Genomic DNA, 19950 nt, shown 5'->3' with positions numbered 1-19950 from the left:
ATTTTAAAAACTTTATACATATTTGTATAACACATATGTCTATTCATATTTAGCCTCTAACTGCTAAAAGAAGAGACAAGATAACTGTCATAGATTCACCTGTACCAATTTCTCTGCTTCTGAAAAGTTACTCCAACTTATAGTGAACATAACAAAATCACAGGCTCTTCCACAAGTGGAGGAAGCCGTTTCTTCTACATAAGGGCACACCCAGACAAATGGAATTTAAAAAATAAAATTAGGACACCAATCTTGACTCACCAAATAAAATTATCATTAGTTTTAATTAAGAACATTCAAAGCTGTTTTTGTTCTGAAGCATTAAAAAGAAATGGAATGGAAAATATTAAATGCAGTATAGTCTTTCTTTGAGCATTATTGAATAACTCTGGAAAACTATGAACTTTATTACTTGCTCATAAATTTTCAAAAGAATGCTTCAATAATAAACGTATGTACGCATCATCTATTAACTGAATTATATTGCATATCACATTTAGAAATTACCCATGTCCCTCATAGAATGACTCTGGGTAGTGTACAAGTAAGAGATAAAAACCTAAAAGTTATATATAAATTTTATATTAGTAGGCAATTAAAACAAAAATAGAATAATGAAAATTAAACATTAAAAAGGCAGGGGAGAGCCTTCAAGGCCTAACCAGCCCCATGACTGCATGCTTCTCTGTGGGCCCCAAGCAAGTCAAAATAGCAAGGTATTCAGACACTTCCAAGGTCAAGAAATTGGGGACTTGCCTCACTTCTGGGGGTATGCTGCCCTGCTCCCCCCATGTCCATGTATGGCAAGAGTTCCACAGGTCCCCCAAACAGGTCCTCAGAAAACATCCCTGTTGCGCTGGTCCAGATTCCGAGCTCAGTACAGCAAGAGTCACTGGGTAATTGAGTCCAAGCAAAACAGGCCAGAATACACAGCATGAACACACAAGGCACAGAACTGGGCAGGTTGCTCCAGCAACACTCGAGTTGTCATACCCCTGGTGGAGACTGACTCTGAGAGGAGGAACAGCCAACAGGGAGTGGAAGTGTGGCTCCAGAGGTGGTGGAGGAGGCTGGGGAAGGGCAGAGGCTGGCTGAGCCGTCAGAGGAGGACCCAGGCCCATCCCCTATCCATCCTAGGGCACGCAGGGAGGAGAGGATAAAGGAAAGATATGGTCTACTTGGGAGGAGAGAGCCATGATCCTCTTTATGGGTTGCAGGTGTGAGAACTGCGTAAGAGTTCAGACCTGCATGCTAGCAAATGCTGGAGACAAATGAGTGTTTTTCCTGGATGAGGTTTATCTTGGTTAGCATTCTTCCAACAGACTGTACCTGGTTATCTTCCTGAAGTTTGTAATTATTTATCCTGGTCTGTCGTGGAACTTTCTTCAGTGCGGTTTGTTTTTGGTTTTTGCTTCGTTATCTGCTCTTTGAATTTGAACTGTATTTCTTTCATTTGGAATGTTATTTTGAAAAGAGTTTAATCTTCAACTGTGAACAATTAAACAGTGAAGCCAAGTTGAAGGCGTTAAAGGACCTTTATTTACCTTTTGGTTTTTGTTATATTTTTTATATACTCCGGGTCATCACAACAGTCTTCAGGGCAGAGTTAAACAGGCAATGCCAGTACAAAGCTCTTCGTGAGAGGTGAGGTGGCCTCCCTGCGAGTAGTCTAGCTGACCGGCATTGTGCCTGCCTCCTCTACGTGTCCTTGGATCAGGAAGAGGTGGTGTGGACTCAACCTCCTCATTGCTAACCGGTGGTTCCCAGTCCTTGTCTGGAGATTCCTGGCCAACTTGCTGGAGCTGTGGCTCACCTCACTCAGCTGTCACTCCTCCAATTGACCCAGTTGAGGCTGCTTCATCAGGCCAGCATTCTTTGAGCCCCAATCCTGACCAATACTCAGCTCCAAACTTCAAAACTGCAAACCTCTGCAGACTCAACCTCCTCCTCTGAACTTGCATATGGAAGGGGCCAAGAGGCGGATCCATGATGTGGTGAGTAATGTTCCAAAGAGTGGGGCCATCGGTAGAGAATGCACCTTTCTAGACCCCACCAGTCAAAAATTTTAAGGGGGGGGGGGTGCTGCAATATGTAATGGGCCAATGTAAGTGGGCCAAAAATAGCAGGGCTTTAAAAGTCATAGCCAACATCTTGAATTGGGGCCAGAAGCAAATGCAGCTCTTGCAGCAGAGTGTTACATGCCCAAGATTGCTTGTGTGGCCGCATTCTGTACCAGCTGAAGATACTTTTCAAGGGTAGCCCCATGAAGAGCGCATTACAATAGTCTAGATCAGGGGTATCAAACTCACTTCATCACGGCGTCATCATGCGATGTATTGTAACTTTTTCCCACCTTCGCTAAACTGGACGTGGATGTGGCCAGTGTGTGATGCATCCGGCCCGCGGGCTGCGAGTTTGACAGCCCTGGTCTAGACGGAAGATGACTAGGGAGTGAGTAAGTAAGCAAAGAGTTATTCCGAAAAGGGCATAGGTGGCAAGCAACATAAAGTTGCTCACAGGTCCAAATACAATTTAAATGAAGTTATAAATCACCTAATTTGCTTACAAATCACAATAAAATTGTAATACAATACAGAAATGTATAAAAAAACCCTAAATGTCTAAAAAATATAAAGCTAGAAGAAAGGTGATTTGCTGTTAAATGTTTCATACTACATTTTAAAATCTAATATTTGAACATAAAGTAGGGAAAACTGAGAGGGAGATATATATTCTGAAGAGAAATAACGAGACCCAGGAATTCCACTTAATTTGTCTCTCCCTGTGGTCAGTGATTTACAGTGCTCTCTTGTACATGTACTATGGAAATAAGTCCAATCAGATAGGTTGCTGTCAGATAATTGGACAAAGAATTAACACAGCAAGGGATAAACTGGTTCATAAAACAAATGTACCTATTAATTCATATAATTCATACAGAAATGAAAGAAACCTAAGTCTTTAATATTTATTAAGCATGTTTACACTGGAGAACAATAGCCATCTGGATTGATGACTGGATTTTTTTTTCTCAGAAAAAACAAAGCCATCAGAAGAAAAAAAAGGACCTGACTCAATAATACCACAAGTATTTTTATAAGTTCTAAGAGTAATTTTACGCAAACTTAGAATTCCAGAACACTCAGGAAATACATGACAGATTAATTGCATAATCAAGGGTTTTTTTTAACCATGCTTTTGAAAGCAAACACACTACAGGCAATCCTTGAGTTAAAATCACTTGTTCATAGTTAGAACAGCACTAAACAAGTAGCACTTATGACCGGTCCTCAAATTTCCATCTGTTGCATTGCCCCATGGCCATGTGCTCATGATTTGATCCCCATTTTTGACAGATTTCAGTATCCCTTGGTCTCCGGATCACAATTTGCAACTTTCCCTGCTAGTTTTCAATGCGGAAGCCAGCAGGGAAGGTTGCAAGTTGCTCTCGCCACTTTTTCTCCTGAGGAGACCGATTACAATAGGCAAGATCCCAGAGACCTTGTGCTCTGTAACGATTTCTAATTGGCATTTGATAGTGGTCATCTGCACTCCTTAGTGTCCCCTGCCCATGCTGCTTAGCACTCACCTGAAGCCCTACCCAGTCCACCTGTTCCTCCTAGCACCTGCGCACAGCATCCCTTGACAGCCATAATGTCTGCCTGCAAGACCCTCCTGCAGCACCCACATTTACCTCACTTCTTCCCTGGGAGTCCTGCACAATTCGAGGATTACAATGGCAGCCAGGAGTGCAAGGATTGCTCTTGATAAGCACTGTGGTAACCTGAGAGCCACCTGTACTTATTAATATGTTCCAAAGTTTCATCTTCTAATTTTAGTCCTACTTCCTACTGCAAACTGACAAGACATTAGAAGCTTCATTTTAATGTTACTTATACATACGAATATTAAGTCCTGAATTTGAGAACAAGCATTTCAACTTTTTACATACTGACATGACAGCAACAGCCAACAATATAAAACTATCTTAAATATAACAGAGATCGTTTATATTTTGAACTCAAAACAGTGCTTTAATGCACGAAAGACAGGATTTGTTTGTAATAGAAGCAAATTGCACATTACTACTGAAATAATATTAATAAACTGAATTATGTATCTGAAGATATCTCAGATATCTAAAAGCAAGTTTTAATCTGAGGTTAAAAAGCAAGAAAGATGATTTTATTTTAAGTAAATGTAATCATAACCTATGGGGAAAGGTGAAAAAACTCCTTTATATAAATCATTGTTTATCTCTAAAGTATTTTTACTCTTTCATTTTTCTCCACAAATGTTATAATATAAAGCTACAACACGAGAAACAGTTTCTTGCATATATAAAAAAGAAACAAGCCAAAATAATAAAGTGCAACAGATGTTATTGCAGAATTTTATATCTATATCCCACCTGAATGATTTTGTCTGGGTCTTGAGAGCTAAAGAGGTTGTTAGTACCTCTATGGGAGACCACTGGGGAATAGCAAAGCTGCACACTTAACTTGACTGTCAAAAGATGTACTAGAAGGCAGCCATAATTAATTTTTGTATTGTTTCCATGAAACCTACATGGATGGGTGAGTGTGAAGGAGATTTCCTTTTCTACTGAAAATCCATCTTACAACTTTGCAAAACAAACTTTTAAAACTTTCTCCTCTGACGTAAATATAGAGAGAGCACAGCACATAACATTGTATGTGATACTGTATTACGGCCAAAAAAAGAGTTGAACTGGTATATCCTGCATAGAAAATATGAAAATTCAGCAATTATATATTGTTACAAAAACATTACAGCACCATAAACTTATTTATTAATAGTCAGTCTAATTTTCAAAATACTCTACTTCAGATGACACAATCTATGAAATTAGTGCAGAACCTGATTGACCTGCAAGGTCAGGCTTGATTAAGATTTGGCTGGAAAACACCAGAGAATTCCAGGGCTTTAGACTAAACTAGGAAACTGAAGAAATATCCAGTAAAAAGCAATGAAAAACCATGAATGTACGATACTGTGACCGGGAAAATTTCATGGATGCATCCATGTAGTGTAGTCACTAGACTCCAAAGGACATCCTTAGAGTATTGCCTTTGAAAATGAATTTCAAGCTACAATTTGCTCAAAATATAGTAACCCAGCTATTAACACAGGGGGATAGATTTAATAGAATTGCAAGTGTTCTTCAGTCACTGCATATTTGCTAACTGGCATCCCGCTTTAAAATTGCTAGCAATCATTGATAACACTCTCTCTGGCTTTGTTTACTTATTTGACAGACTTTCTCTCACCCATCTTTTAGTCTGGTTTGGACATGCATTCCAAAAGTTCATCAAAGGTTTTTTAAAAGATCAACTATGTATTATTTATGGGTTCATCCTAGTCTACACACTCATTGACTCCCTCAAAAAAACGTTAAAATTAGTGAAACAAGGCTTACTTTTTAAAAAATGTTGATTCTCTTTCAGTAAGACTTTTCCCTTTGTATGTTTTGACTATATCCCCTTTCATAATACTTTCTACTATCTAAAATGATGTTAAACTAACTGAACTATAATTTCCCATTGCCTTCCTTGATTTTTAAACCAAAGTCGTATCAGCTTTTCACTTCTTAGGAACAAATTGAGATCTTAAAAGACAAGTTGAATATTTCCAATTTTACATTTTAATTCTTTTAAGAATCCATGGATAGATATTTTATAGGCCTGGAGAATGACTTGTTTTTCATTGTATAACTTATTTTTTTTTCTTACCATTTGACCCAGTTGATTTGACTCCCTTGCTTGGAAATCCAACTGTCCACACTATCACTGAGCCTTTAGCCAATACATTGGCAAGGAGAGCTTACATCCCTATAGCTGTTCACTAATTTTTGTTTCATACTTAGATTTTCCCCCAAGTAAAGCTTCATACTACTTTTCCATTGTTCATATCCTGGGAAATTTTTAGATTCTATAAATGAGGAAGGAAGCAGAATGTCTGAAATTCTAGGGTTAGACATCTCAAATTTCCTCTCCCAGAAGCCCTCTGGGTTCTGAACCCCACTTAGGTTATAAGAAATGGGTATATTAAACTATTGCATCCTCATACTGATAATGTATGTGTTAGGAAGCAGATCATATAATACTGAGCTAGAATAAATAATTAGAACCTAAATTTTATCAGCAAGTACAAAAGTCACTGTGCTACTTAATGTTAACAAACTAACATAATATCAACAGAAAGTATCAACATAAAGCAAATAGGCAGAGAAGTTGTTGAATTTATTCCAGGCTTTTATCTTCCTAAGATACAGATTCACAAGGCACCTTCAATTTGGGAAATTCTTCTATGTGGGGGAAAGGCTATGACAGATCTAGACAAAATATCTAGTGCAGAGAAATAACATTAACAGAGGTGTGTATTGATAGCTTTTTAGTAATGACGGAGAAAACTGAGAATATTTCATACTTCAAGAAGAATAATTCAATTTTATATGAAATACCAGTATAACAAAAGCCTAGTCCACAATTTGTTGTGATTGACAGAATCAAAACCCTACGTATAATTAATGAAAGATTAGCATTCTATGCTATCCTTTTTTGTAACTGTCATATACATCTATCACATGCTCGAAAACGTCAAGTACCACTTCAGTTGCATCATACTGTAAGATCTTAAACAAATATACTGATATTTCATCAATTCTTGTTTTGATGCTACCGTGTTTCTCACAAAATAAGGCCGGGCCTTATTTTTTTTTGGACCCCCGAAAAAACGGCTAGGCTGTCTTTTCAGGGGTGACTTAATTTCCTCCCCCACCTAGAGTGGCCCATACGCACGTACCTCGCTGCGAGGCCGCTTCAATCAGCCGACGAAAGTTCCCTGAAGGCAGAGTCCCCAGCCGCTTTGGGGCATGGCATGGCTGCCCATGTCCCCTCACCTTTAGGCAGTCTCTTTTGGGTGATGGAAGCTCCCTGAGTGCAGTCAACAGCCACTTCGATTGGCTGATAGAAGCGGCCTCGCGGTGAGGGGAGTGTGCATGTGTGCTTGCCCCAAGGCCGCTTCTACCAGCCGATCGAAGTGGCTGGTGACTGCACTTGGGGAGCTTCCATCGCCTGAAAGAGACTGCCTAAAGGCAAGGGGACACAGGCAGCCATGCCACGCCCTGAAGCAGCTGGGGAATCTGCCTTCGGGGAGCTTCTATCAGCTATCGGGGTATTCTAGCCTCGGCTACCTGCAGGGCACTCCTAAAGGCAAGTTTTCTCCCCATCCCCCCCCCCCATTTCTCTTCACTTCGTGTAGTTCTAACGAACGATGTGAGAAATGGCGGGGAAATGCATGGTTTAAATAGGCCTAAATTTTGGGGGCGGGGCTTAATTTCACCTCATGCCTAGAAATCATGCTGGGCCTTCCTATTGGTGGAGGCCTTATTGTTGGAGAAACATGGTAGTAATATTTTCTAATTACAATCAATGTCTAGTTTTATAATCAGTGTATAAAACTTTATATTTATTAATTCTCCCATATATTAATATCTATTATATCATTTCCAGATTTTTGCTTTCTTTCATTTCTGTAGTCTTTTTAAGAAGTTCTTGTTCTTCCACTTTGATTGCTAGTTTTATTACTGTACATTGCATATATAAATGTAACATCTTCTCGTGTTGTTTTTCTTTGAAGCTCAGTTGTTACACAAATGTTATTCTGTCTCTTTTGCAGCAATTTCAATACCCCACCAGATAGCAATTTCCATTCTTTCCCCCTCCCATTGGGATATTTTTGTTTGCTTCATTTTTAATTATGCTTTAAACTGAAGTCGAGTTGTTCGAGTACCTAATGTGTCATATCTAATCCATTAAATCTATCTTTTGATAATTTGCTGAAGTTGTATCTTCTTAGTCTTTATTTTTTTAGCTGTAATATTGTAAGAGGGATTTCATAATCCGTGCAATAGTCTTTCTGCTCACTAAATAGAGCCTCTTTATCTTTGCTTGCAAAGTAAATAGTCAATCTGACTTCAGTATTGTCCATCTGGTGAACTATATGTGTAGTGTCATAGCAGAGTTTTCTGGAAAAAAGCATTTGCTTTAACACTGATTTTTTTTTTTTTGGCAGATTCTATTGGTTTTATACAGAGGGTAAATGTTCCTGTCGATCCAGATGCTATTCTACTTACACTGTAGAATTTCCATCTTACATAACAGTCTTTTTTGACTGTTGTGCTAGCAAAATGTTTCAAGTCATCTTAGAGCTATTCGGTTTCTAATTTTCCAGCATCTGTGATTTAAGTATCAGTGTAATACTGATTGGTTTGCCTTAGATGCAAGTTAAGACTATTCTATTGTTTTCTGGGTTATATTCAACACTGACTTTAAAATATTTTATTACTTCACACATCTATTAACAGGCAATGATTTTGAGGGTGTATAGCTGACTTGCCATAGCCTGAAATTGGACATTCTTCAGTTGCAGCATGATCTTCAGGTTAGAAATAAGTCTATAAACTAAATGATACCTATTGTTCATTACAGTAGTCCTTAATTTATGATCAGCTGTTCAGTAAATGTTCAAAGTTACAATGGATTGATTCCTCAGGGTTACTTAAAGACCTGGATTCTAAGTTCTGACAATTGCTCCCCCACTGCCAGCCCCAGGACATATGACTGCATTTTGGGTGCTCAGCAACCAACCCACATTTATGACTATTTGTAAGTGTCCTGCCTTCACATGACCAGCATTTACTTCCAGTTTGCTGCAAAAAAATGCATATTGCAGACAATGGATCTGCAGACATGTTACTGGCTTAATTGCACCATTTGCTTAACAACTCCTGCAAAGTTATAAAAGTGGATATAGTCACATGGTGACTTAACTAGAACAACACACAACTATAATTTTGGGGTCAATTACAGTCGTGAGTCAAAGACTACTTGCATTACTATTAGCCATTTCAGGATTACTCTAAATCATGGAAGTTAGAATTTCTATAGCAACTTCAAACAATGGAATTTCTCACTAAGAGAGCTTAGTGAGACTAGCTGTATTTAAAAATATATCTATTGAAAAATTTTACAAAATGCTTTTAAAATGCTGAACTCAGAATAATTAACTGTGCTTTATAAGTACTATTTACTGTGAGAAAAGTGACAGAGAAGAAGCCTTTACATTTAAATATTAAATGTAATTCAATATTAAATGCCTGCAAAGCAATTCATTTTGAGGCAAAAATGTACTAACAACTTTATATATATATGATGCAGAATGTTAAACACTACCCTACCTGCACAAAAGTTGCAAAAGAACAAAAATTGTTCTCAATTCCACAAGATGCATATCTAAAATCTTGCATGACTACATCAATATTATATACTATATCAAAAGTTTTAATCAAATAGCATCACATTCTGATTCCATATCCAGAATTACTGCTAAACTCATTATAGATATGAAAGGCTAACACCAGGAATCCTTCTATTACACCTGGATGAAAATTCTGCAGCCAAAACTGCCTTTGTGAATCTTTGTTATTAATGGTACTGCAGCTAGTCCTGCAAATCAACAGATCAGAAATAAAATTAAATACTCATACGAGAACTGTAAAGAGTACAGCTTCATTGTAAATTAATTTGATTAAATTCTGATGAGTATCAATGGTTTATAGTTACCTATCTTTTGAGAATCTCTGTAAGAAACAACAATTATTGAGTCAGTCATCTTTTAAGCAATACAGTAACAGCTGCTTAAACAGTAACAGCTCTTTGAAGGTAATACTTTTTGTATTTACTTCCACTTGTACCTTATCTAACAAACATGAATGCCTCTTTCCAGCAAGACTATCATTTGGCAGCTACAGAACAATTAATCCATTGTTAAAGATGTAACTCAGAGGAGACAATTAAGTTTTCTAACTTAGATTTGGAAATCTTTAAGTCAAGGTGACATGGCAAGACAAACTGTTTGCCTTTATTTAAGTGTAACTGAATTTCCTAAAAACAAATGATATCACAGCATAAGACTGCAGCCTACACCCTACCTCATCACAAGAAGTTGATTCTTATCCATGAAGCTTATACCATTAAAAATGTATTATAAATATACCACAAGACATTATTATTAAGTTGGGCTTAATACAACAGGTTCCAGACTTGCTTTTTCAAAGATAACTTAATAATTTGTAAACATACTTAATAAACCTTTCTTTTCAAGGAAAACCAATGTTTTTATATGAGGTTTGTGGCATTTCTACATATCTAAATAGCCATGTATTTAAAAGTTTAATGGATAAGTTTGTTCATGTAATTTCCAACTGTTGTTTTTCTTAGGCACACTAATTACATTAGTGTAACAAATAAAGTGCCAACTTCTATCCCACAATTCTAAGGGAGCTATACAAGTAAACGAGAGGGAGTAGGAAAGGAATATACAAATAGTGAATTTTTGGTCTCAGTGTTAGGGTTTGCTAGCATGTCAAAGCAAAAACTGGTATGTTAATTTTGTATAGTATAAGGCAACTAAAATAAGAAACAGTATAAAGTAATTCTCTCTCCCTCTTCCCCTCTCTCACATACACAAGCAAACACTTTTCTGAGGAAATTTAAGGCTAAATAACTTTCTAATTAGAGGCCTTGTTGAATTTTCCTGTTATATATTTCCAAAGCTTAGAGCTGAGATCTCCTTCCCCAATGTAATGGTAAACACATATTTATTCCCATTGTAAATATTTTTCTAAATTGTTGGCTTTCTCAATTCTAGCCAATTATAGCTGCTTGAAGAAAAACTTGAACAAGAATGTGCATTTTCCTGCTAGCTCATCTTCAAAGGATATCAAGTCCTTCATTCTTTTTATCATACCATTTCCTTAACTTCATATTTTTCTATTTCTATATACATACATCTATAGCTACACTCATAGACCTACACACAGACATACACACATTCATTATAATTATTCTTTTCTTTAAAACTGTGAGCTGATTGATTTTGCTATGACAAGCAATAAAGGGGGGAGGACTTGGCAAGGAGAATGGCACTCAAGTCAGCTTGGCTCCTACAGGCCAGTGGCTAAAATATGGCCAGTTTGTGAACTCCCCCAATCTATGGCCCAATGAAGCGTAAAAAAGGAAAGAAACAACTTGGTCTGTTCAATGAACTGTCTTGTGCAAACTGAAACAACCTGAACCCATGGACTTCTACATCTTAAGCCTTTACCCTGAAAAATCAAGAGGAAAGGTAGCACCCTTTCAAAAAAATAATAAAAGAGAGCTACTTTTGTGGGTTGACTTAAGACCATCTGAGGTAGGCAGCTGCAGCTCCCCCCAGTCACAAATCTGGAAAGGTGCTACCAGATTCCAGATGATTTGCTAGGGCAGACTAACCCAGCAGTCTTCCTATAATTGTTTCTCTTCACTACCCCAATAACTCTGGGTGAGGATTCCTCTTCCTTCTGCAATATCAATCTCTTGCCTCTTTAATGGTTCTCTCAAGACCGCCCCCCCAATTTATGGCTCCAGGAGACTCCAAAACCCACCCTTCCCAACTAGGCTGGCTGGGGAGGCCAGGCTTTAGTCCCAACAGATGGGGCCGGCGCTAGGCCGGGAATGTCCACCCCACGGCCTATGTCCACCCTCACCGCCCCTTGTTCCCTCATAATCCGCTCGCCGTCCCTCACCTCCCGGTCCTTGAGGCCCAGCAGCAACACCTCCTCCATGAGCGTGAGCCGCGTTTCCTTGGAGTCCCCCTTCTCCTCTTCCCCCTGCTCGTCTCGCCGGCCTTCCTCCTCTGGCCCACCGCCGCCGCCTCCCCCGCCGCTGCCGCCGCCGGCCCCCCGGTCTTTGTCGGCCGCGCTGCGCGAAGCCTCCGTGCGGCGTTGCACCAGGCCCGAGCTGCGCTGGGTCAGCGAAGTCATGGCGCGGCGGCGGCGGCGGCAAGAGAACGTAGCCTGCGACCCCGGAGGGCCCCGCTCGGCGGGAGGAAAGCGGCAGGAGCCCCGGGAGGCCGCGGCCTTTTCCTTCCGTTCCCACAGGCAGGGCGCAGGCCCGCCGTCGCCGGCAGGCCAGGGACGGGATGGGCGGGCCGGTTCCGCCTGTTGCGGAACTCAAAGCGGCCGGGGCGGCGGGGGCGACTTCGGCGGCGTCTCCTCCAATATGGCGGCGCGGACTCCCTCGGCTGACGCCAGCAGCGACAGCGGCGGAGGCGGAGGATGTGGCAGAAGAGGCGGGGGGAGAAGGCAAGGGAGGCAGACCGGCTTCTCAGAGCCCGCCCGTCCGCACTGGCCGACGTGGCTGGGTCGCTCCGCCCTTCCTCGGCGGGAGCGGAGGTGCCGAGGAGCTGTGGAAAGCGAGGGGCTCCCCGGGGATCTTGTTGATCGGGGTCCCCGTTTTCCTCAGGGAGAGGACATGCTACGAAGCGCAGGAAAGCAGCCCGGGCCGAATGAGGAAAAAAAAAAGCCGAACAAGGGAAAAGGATGTCAGTGAATCTGGGGGGGCGAAATGCAAAATACTGGCCGGCGATCATTCTTGGAGGTTCCTTTTTTAGTACATGTAGTCCTCGTTTAGTGACGGTTGGACGTTGCAACGGCACTGAAAGCAGTGACTTTTGGACCACTTTTCACACTTTGGACCGTTGCAGCATCTCCATGGCCAGGTGATTTGCATCTGGATGCTACACAACAGACTGGTATCTGATAGTGGCAGTGTCCCCCATCCCCTTTTGCAAATTTCTGACAAAGTCAATGGGGAAACCCGATTCACCTAACAACCATCTTACTAATTTAAGTGCTTCACTTAACAACTGTGGCAAGAAAAGTGGTAAAATGGGGCAGAACTCAGCTAGCACATTTCTCACTTAGCATCACACATTCTGGGTTCAATTGTGGTCATCAGTTGAGGACTACCTGTAATCTTGTTTAGGGTATCAGCAAAAGGTAAAGAGGTCTTCGTCATCCAATTCAGATCCTTCTGACCTTGTTATTTTTACCAACCCGAAACTAACTTCAAGGAAAAGATCTTGAGGCTGTCCCTAGTTTGGCTTCTTTTGGCATCTGCCTGGGTGCAGATTTTCTGCCTGGGTGAAATTTTATGGAGCATCCACATGAAGCCACAGTACAAAACAGAATTTTCTGTACGGTTTGGTCTAGTCTAGTGGTTAAGGCAGCAGGGTAGAAAGCAGAAAACTGAATTCTAGTCGTGCCTTAGCTATGAAAGCTGGCTGCATGACCTTGGGCCAATCACTAACTCCCAGGCCAAACCACCTCACAGGGTTGTTGTTGGGGGGGGGGAGAGCAGGGAGGAGTGTGTTTGCTACCTTGAGTTACCTATCAAGTAATTAAGGAGGGAAGATAAGGGAAGCAAAGGAAAGGATAGGTAAGGTCAGGTAAAGTAAGATTAAGATTCTGTCAGACTGAAGCCAAGGAACAAACAAATAGAACAATTACCAATTGTTTGACTTCTTTATTTCTTCAATTCTGTACTTCTGTTCTAGAAGAACTTTACAACTAGCAATTGGTGTCACAACTGATTTTTCTCTGTTGCTGAACAGAGAAATCGATTATTATTATTTTTTTATCTTTGCAAGCCCTTTTCTTATAAAAAGTTTGTGGTTCATTTTGAATACTTCTATATATATGTAAAATAGAGGCGTGCAATGGCTCAGCAGTTAAAGGCACTGAGTTTGTCTGCTGGAAAGCTGACAGTGAGAGACCCCAATGCTGCGTGATGGGCTGAGCTCCCGTTCTGGCCCCAGTTCCTGCCCACTTAGCAGTTAATGAAAATGTGAATAAAAAGCACGTATAATCATGCTGGCCACATGACCATGGAAGCATCTTCAGACAATGCTTCCTCCCTCCGCTAAGAAACTGAGACGAGCACTATCCCTTAGAATCGGACATGACTGGACAGGAGAAACCTTTCCTTTTACCTACATGAGTAAAATAATGTCACCTAGCCACTAAGTCATTCAGTGTATAAACAAAAATATAACCCTTCCTGCATATGTGCATACATGTATACGTTTATATTCTCAAGAATACACAGGCATTCATGGAACGAAAGTTGATTTGTACATAAGCAGCACCATTGTGGGTTCCAATGGTAGAAATAGGTGGCAGGTTGTCTCTCAAGAGCAGACTGACTTGAGTGAAGATTATGTATAAAGATACTGTCCAAAAGATGCAAACAAAAATTTCAGAGCCCTTGTTATAAAAAATAGCATAAATGCTTCTGAGTTTACCATGATGTTTTCTGGAAAGAGGATAAAGCAATTCCAGTTAATTACAGTCTAAAGATGAGTTCATTGCAGACATTTGATTGGATTCATCTCATGCTGCATTTAGTTCCATCTATGACCTTTGTCCCAGCAGCTTTGAATAATATAGTAGTTAGCACACTTTTGAAAAGATGTTCAGTTGAATTATTATCTCTAGTAATAGGATAGTAATTACTATCCTAATCCAAAATTAGGATTGATGTAGATTTTCTAGTAGTTGGGAAATAGGAAAAATTGAATTTAGGCGCTACGAAAGGTGCTTAAAATAAAGAGCAACATGTACTTATTGATAAACCCACCTGAAACCTCTGAGGATTGTCTTTGGCCATGCAGAAGCTTTGCATTTGGGTATATTTTTATTTAGGCATTATTTATTTAGGTTATTAATTAGATTGATTTATTTGATTTATATCCTACATTTCATGCAGATGTTGATGCACTTGGAATATAATAATTGGTAATATACCATTGGCATTGACTAAAATCACCATCAATCAATTGCAAAAAGCAGCTTTACTTGGAACAGTTTACATCCTGTGACACTATCTTTAACACCACCAAACAGCAACTGTCTATCCCACATCATTGAAAAGGATTCTATAAGTGGATAAAAATACCAAATACAATCTAAACATCTGGCTAAGTGATTAACCATAATAATAATTATGATTGCATTGTATATTATATATAAAGTACTATTTATGAGCACTGTGAAAACGTTGAACCTTATGGGAACATCCTGATGAAAGAGGGGTTAAATAGCTGAGAAGTGCTGTGTTAGCATTTCTTCCAAATGATTTCTGAAGCATGCATTACTCTACTGTCTACATCTGCACACCTACAGTACATAAATGATTGTAAGGTCAGTGTCAAGAATGTGGAATAATGTTACTGCAGCTCCGTCAAACAAGTAATCTTTATTAGCCACTGATGGTTTCTCTCTCAGAAACAGTGACTGTCCCAACCTTTCAATATGTTTATATAATGTAAGCTTCACTGCTGGTCTGAGAACTGCGTTTAAAATAATCTTTCTAGAAGTTTGTTGCAGCAAAAACACAAGATGGTTCTTCTGGTATTTAACACATTGTGATATATAGTCTAGCTTCAATATATCAGAAGCGAAGCCTATTCCAAAATATTCCAAGAAATTGTAAGGTTACTTAATGAGATTTATGGCTGTGGAATGAAACATCCTTACAATTTATTAGCTTGCTGAAGGATTTTATCATCAAGATATATTCTTATTGCCTTATTTGACACCACAGTTATAAAAGCTAAAATGCTTAGTGTCAGCACTTTTAGGGGAAAAAATGAACATATTATCAGTATATTCCTTTCCTCTGTCAGAAGCAAGAAGATATGTTATATTTAGTTAATCAGGAATGATTCCAAATCTGGAATATATACTTGTGCAAGTTTTAATCTCTGTTTCAGCCAGAAATGATCAGTTTCAACTAGCAATTATATTTACCAGTGCAATTTCTGGTAATGAAACCTTTCTAAAAGTAGATTGTTTTCTTAGCAGACATTGGTCTAAAAGGGGGAAATAGTTTCTTTTTCAACAAGGGATATTTCTAATACATCAGGACAATATACTCACAATATAACCAATATTCTTCACTGATTTTCTCTGGCGGGAAAAAAATCTAAAGTCATTGTGATAACAGCTAGAAAATTTACAAAGAGCCCTGAGGACTCTCCCTTTTAGGACTCTCAGAGTTGAAATAAAAATGAAGTATTTTATCATTTCTTCCCTTATCCTTGTTTTCTCACCATAATTGGCAATTTGCTAAAAGAGCAAACATTTCACATTTTCTCTTGTCCTACATAGTTTCATTCAGATTCTTTGTAAAAGTATTGCTTCTTTTGTAAGCATGAAAAATCCTTACACATATGCAAAATTAGGGTGTTCCCAGGTAAGGAATTGCTCCTTTCCTGAACAGTGTCAACACTGCCATGGTTATCTCATCTTGCCTGTCTACACTTATACAGCCATCTGATCAGGAGAGAGATAAATATAAATTGTACAATGCTTTTCCTTTGTAATTCCAGGTCTTTGTGAAAGGGAGACTGCATTGCTTTCCTCACCAGGAAAATTAAGTCTGCTGCAAATGAGTGAGGGAGTTCCTCCTGCAGCAGATGTTTTTTTTTTAAATGTTTGCCATCTTCTCACAAATCAAAAATGCTTGCACCGATATACCTTCCAGTAGCAGTATTTTAGCAGTGTGCACACACATGCAGGAGTTCATTGCTTGTCTGACTCTGCCTATAAAACTAGCTACTTTGTACCAAAACGAAGTACTTCGAACCAAAGAGGAAGCCTACAGAAAAGGCGATAGAACGCTGTACAATCAGGCCAGAACATTAACAAGCAAAAAGAAGCTACTCTGAAAAGCTAACAAATTAGTTGTCAACAAATGAACCAGCAAACATGTGGAAAACTCTTAAAAATATCATTAGTTACAGCAAACCTTCCTGTGATGACCCAGGATGGGATACAAAACACAGTCATAGAAAACAGGTGAAGTCCTTTTTATTCCTTCACTTTGCTTCAGAGCTCTGAAAATCTTTGACAGAAGACAAAAAAACCTCCCACACAAACAGTTACATGAAGAAGGAAAAAAGCAACACAGACCAGGTAAGAAGGGCTGGAGGATGTCCACAGATAACATACACTGAGAAGGATGCCAAACTCAGAGAGAAACTATAAACTAGATATATTTACACACTTTGTTTCCAGCGTTCACCAGTATGCAAGGCCATACTCTTATAGAGTTGTCACAGCTGCAGCCCATGAAGAGGATCAAGGCCCTTTCCTCCCAAGTAGACCACGGCTCTCCCTTATCCTCTCCACTCTGCGTGCCCTAGGATGGATAGGGGATGGGCCTGGGTCCTCCTCTGACTGCTCAGCCGGCCTCTGCCCTTCCCCAGCCTCCTCCATAACTTCCAGAGCCACACTTCCTGTTGGCTGTTCCTCCTCTCCCTCCGAGTCAGTCTCCACCAGGGGCATGACACTTCCTATGCTGAAGGAAATCAACAACTGGCAGATAACGTGAATGTGTTGGTTTGAGAGAAAACTAGTGCCATCCATCTCCACAATCCCCATCTCAGACACACCAACAACACCAAGCTTCCTACAACTCACCCCATCCCATTGGGCCCACCATCTCTGGTGATTACAGAGAATGAGGTCTTATTTCACAGACAAAAGCCTAAAATAATTTATTATGTCTGATTCATGAGAAAGTCAGGCCTGAGTAGAGTAGCCCAGGGGTTGAGGATTCTGGAAATAATGTTAATGCTTGGTATCAAGAAAAATGAATTATTTTTCAGCAGTCATACCACCTGGAGTTGGCAGGGAGAATGTAATAATAGGAGCCTTTCCAGTCAATAATTCCAAATCCCTACCCCCCCAGTTGTTCCCCTCTTCCTTAGTACCCCCAAGAAAGGTAACTATTTGGGGCAAGGGACCCCTATCTTTGCATGTCTTGTCTATCCACTTTCTTGCAATGCATCACCCTTGGAAAGGGGAGACCCAGAGACGAAAGTTCAAATTATACCCTGTAGCCGATATGTGTACTTCTGCCTTGTGTTGATGGGTGCTTATTAGTGAATAAGCAAAAGCAAGACAGGTGAGCCAAATGCCAATGAAGCATTGGGCAGAAATCAGTGCCACCCGTAGTACCTTTACCCCATCCTAATCTAAAGCAGAAAATAAGAACTACTTGATTGAATTGCAAGAGGACACACAAGCATCCACACAACAGGCCAAGTAATATTGTCCAACAGCTCACTGATGGTGGTCCTTAAATTCATTGTTAATGGCAATTATAGCTCTGGGATAAAAACTATTCAGAAAACGTGTGGTCTGAGTTTTAATTGTTCTGTATCTTCTGCCAGAAGACAACAGTTCATAAAGATTGTAAGCAGGATGGGAAGAGTCTCTGAGAATGTTGTGCAACTTCCTCAAACAGTGAGATGCGAAGATGTCATGCAGGGCTGGTAGCTGGAGCCCAATGATATTCTGGGCAGTTTTAATGATTCTCTGTAGAGCTTTTTTGTGCACTACAGAGCTGCTCCCAGACCGTACAAGAATGCAGTATGTCAATACACTCTCAATGGTGCTGCGGTAGTAGGACAGAAGTAGATACTGAGATAGATTTGTCTTCCTGAACATTCTCAGGAAGTAGAGCCTCTTCTGTGCCTTCTTTACAAGCATGTTAGCATTCATAGTCCATGAGAGGTCCTCTGAGATATAAGCGCCCCAAAATTTAAAACTACCAACCTTCTTGTTATTGACGAGTTCAAATATTCCAATATGTAAATCAATCTGGACAAATTCATGGATTATCATTTAAATAGCTTTCCATCACCCAAAACATTCACTTTGAAAAACTAATCTGAGTAGAGCCAATTTCTAGTGTTGCTTCATGTCAATGTAATTATCAGCAGTTCCTGAACAAATAGAATGCACATACTGTACATTGTAGGCCCTTACTTATCTACATACCGCATACTTGAACAAAAGTTAAATGAGCCAGTGAACAATACAAAGTATAGATGGATATAACTAACTGAAGTAACTACGAGCCTGTTCCTGTTTGGCATTTAATGTTAAGCAGGATTGGGCTTAACTCCTGATTAGACTGGGAGGGGAAAAATCCCCAAAGACAATATAAAACTATTTCCCTTTTGTTGCATGGATGTGTTCTTGTCATTCCCAAAAATGGAATTTGACTCAAGGAAGCCGGTGCCCTTCATTTATTTATTTGCATGTTGCTTGTTTTCTCCTTTATTGCATCAGCACCATAGCACATTTGAAGAGCATGCTTCAACTCTCACATCCAGAAAGAAAAAACATGTTATATTTATATTGATCACATACTTTCTCCAACCAGGAGAACTTCTAATTACTTCATTCTCGGTGTGATTTCTGATAACCTGCAGTGACATAGTGAAAATATGTTGACACTAAGCTGAGGAAGTATGTCTGAAAATCACTGCAAATTCTAAGCCAACTGTATTCAAGTAGAATACATCTTTTTCCTCCTGTTCCTTTGACTTAGTGGTCATTCCTGGTGGCTGCCTAGACAAGTTTCCTGCTGTTTTCTTGGCAAGATTTTATAAGTGGCTAACCATTGCCCACATTCTAGGGCTGAGGAAGGGACTGGCTTCAAGTCACCCAGCTGGCTTCTTGCCTAAGGCAGGAGTAACTCTACTTAAAATACCATCTGCTTTATTTAAAGAACAACTCTCTGCAGATGTAACACAGCGTCCCAGACATTTTAAGAAATCAAGTTTTAATGTACTGCCTAACAAAAGCTGAAAATACACTAGTTGTTTGAAAGTGTAGTCATGGCAACTGGGCTGCTCTTGTTGGATCAACACCCACCCACCCACAGCATACCTGTCTTCCAGGTGTTTTCTCCTGCACTAGGCCATCCTCTTGTGTAAAGACTGCTTGGTTTTCCAATATAGAGTTTTGAACACTTCTCAAGGCCACTGAGTTGCATACACATTTCTCTTGTTTTTGGTATCTGATCTTTAGGATGGACAAGCCTCTGTCTCAATGTGTTGGTGGGTTTCAAGAAAACAGGCAATCTGGTGTTTTCCAAATATTTTGAAAAATGTGGACAATAACGTTCACATTTTCTACAGGGAAGATAAATGGTTTGAAAGAAGAGTGCCAATTTGCAAACCCTTTCC

General features: G+C 39.8%; 1 protein-coding gene across 1 annotated transcript in view; it reads right to left on the bottom strand.

Moving 5' to 3' along the window:
- The window catches only part of GOLPH3 (golgi phosphoprotein 3), a 30956-nt gene extending 18801 nt beyond the window's left edge, over window positions 1-12155 (bottom strand). The window contains exon 1 of the mRNA XM_026715502.2: window positions 11651-12155. Coding sequence (XP_026571287.1) covers window positions 11651-11887 — 237 coding nt within the window. The 5' untranslated portion in view covers window positions 11888-12155. The remainder of the gene's footprint in view (window positions 1-11650) is intronic.
- Between the last annotated feature and the right edge of the window lie 7795 nt (window positions 12156-19950).

This window comes from Pseudonaja textilis, chromosome 2 (genome assembly GCF_049901715.1).
Source record: "Pseudonaja textilis isolate UNSWEBS1 chromosome 2, rPseTex1.2, whole genome shotgun sequence".
NCBI classification, from domain to species: Eukaryota; Metazoa; Chordata; class Lepidosauria; order Squamata; family Elapidae; genus Pseudonaja; species Pseudonaja textilis.
This window is presented reverse-complemented; position numbering and strand designations above follow the sequence as displayed.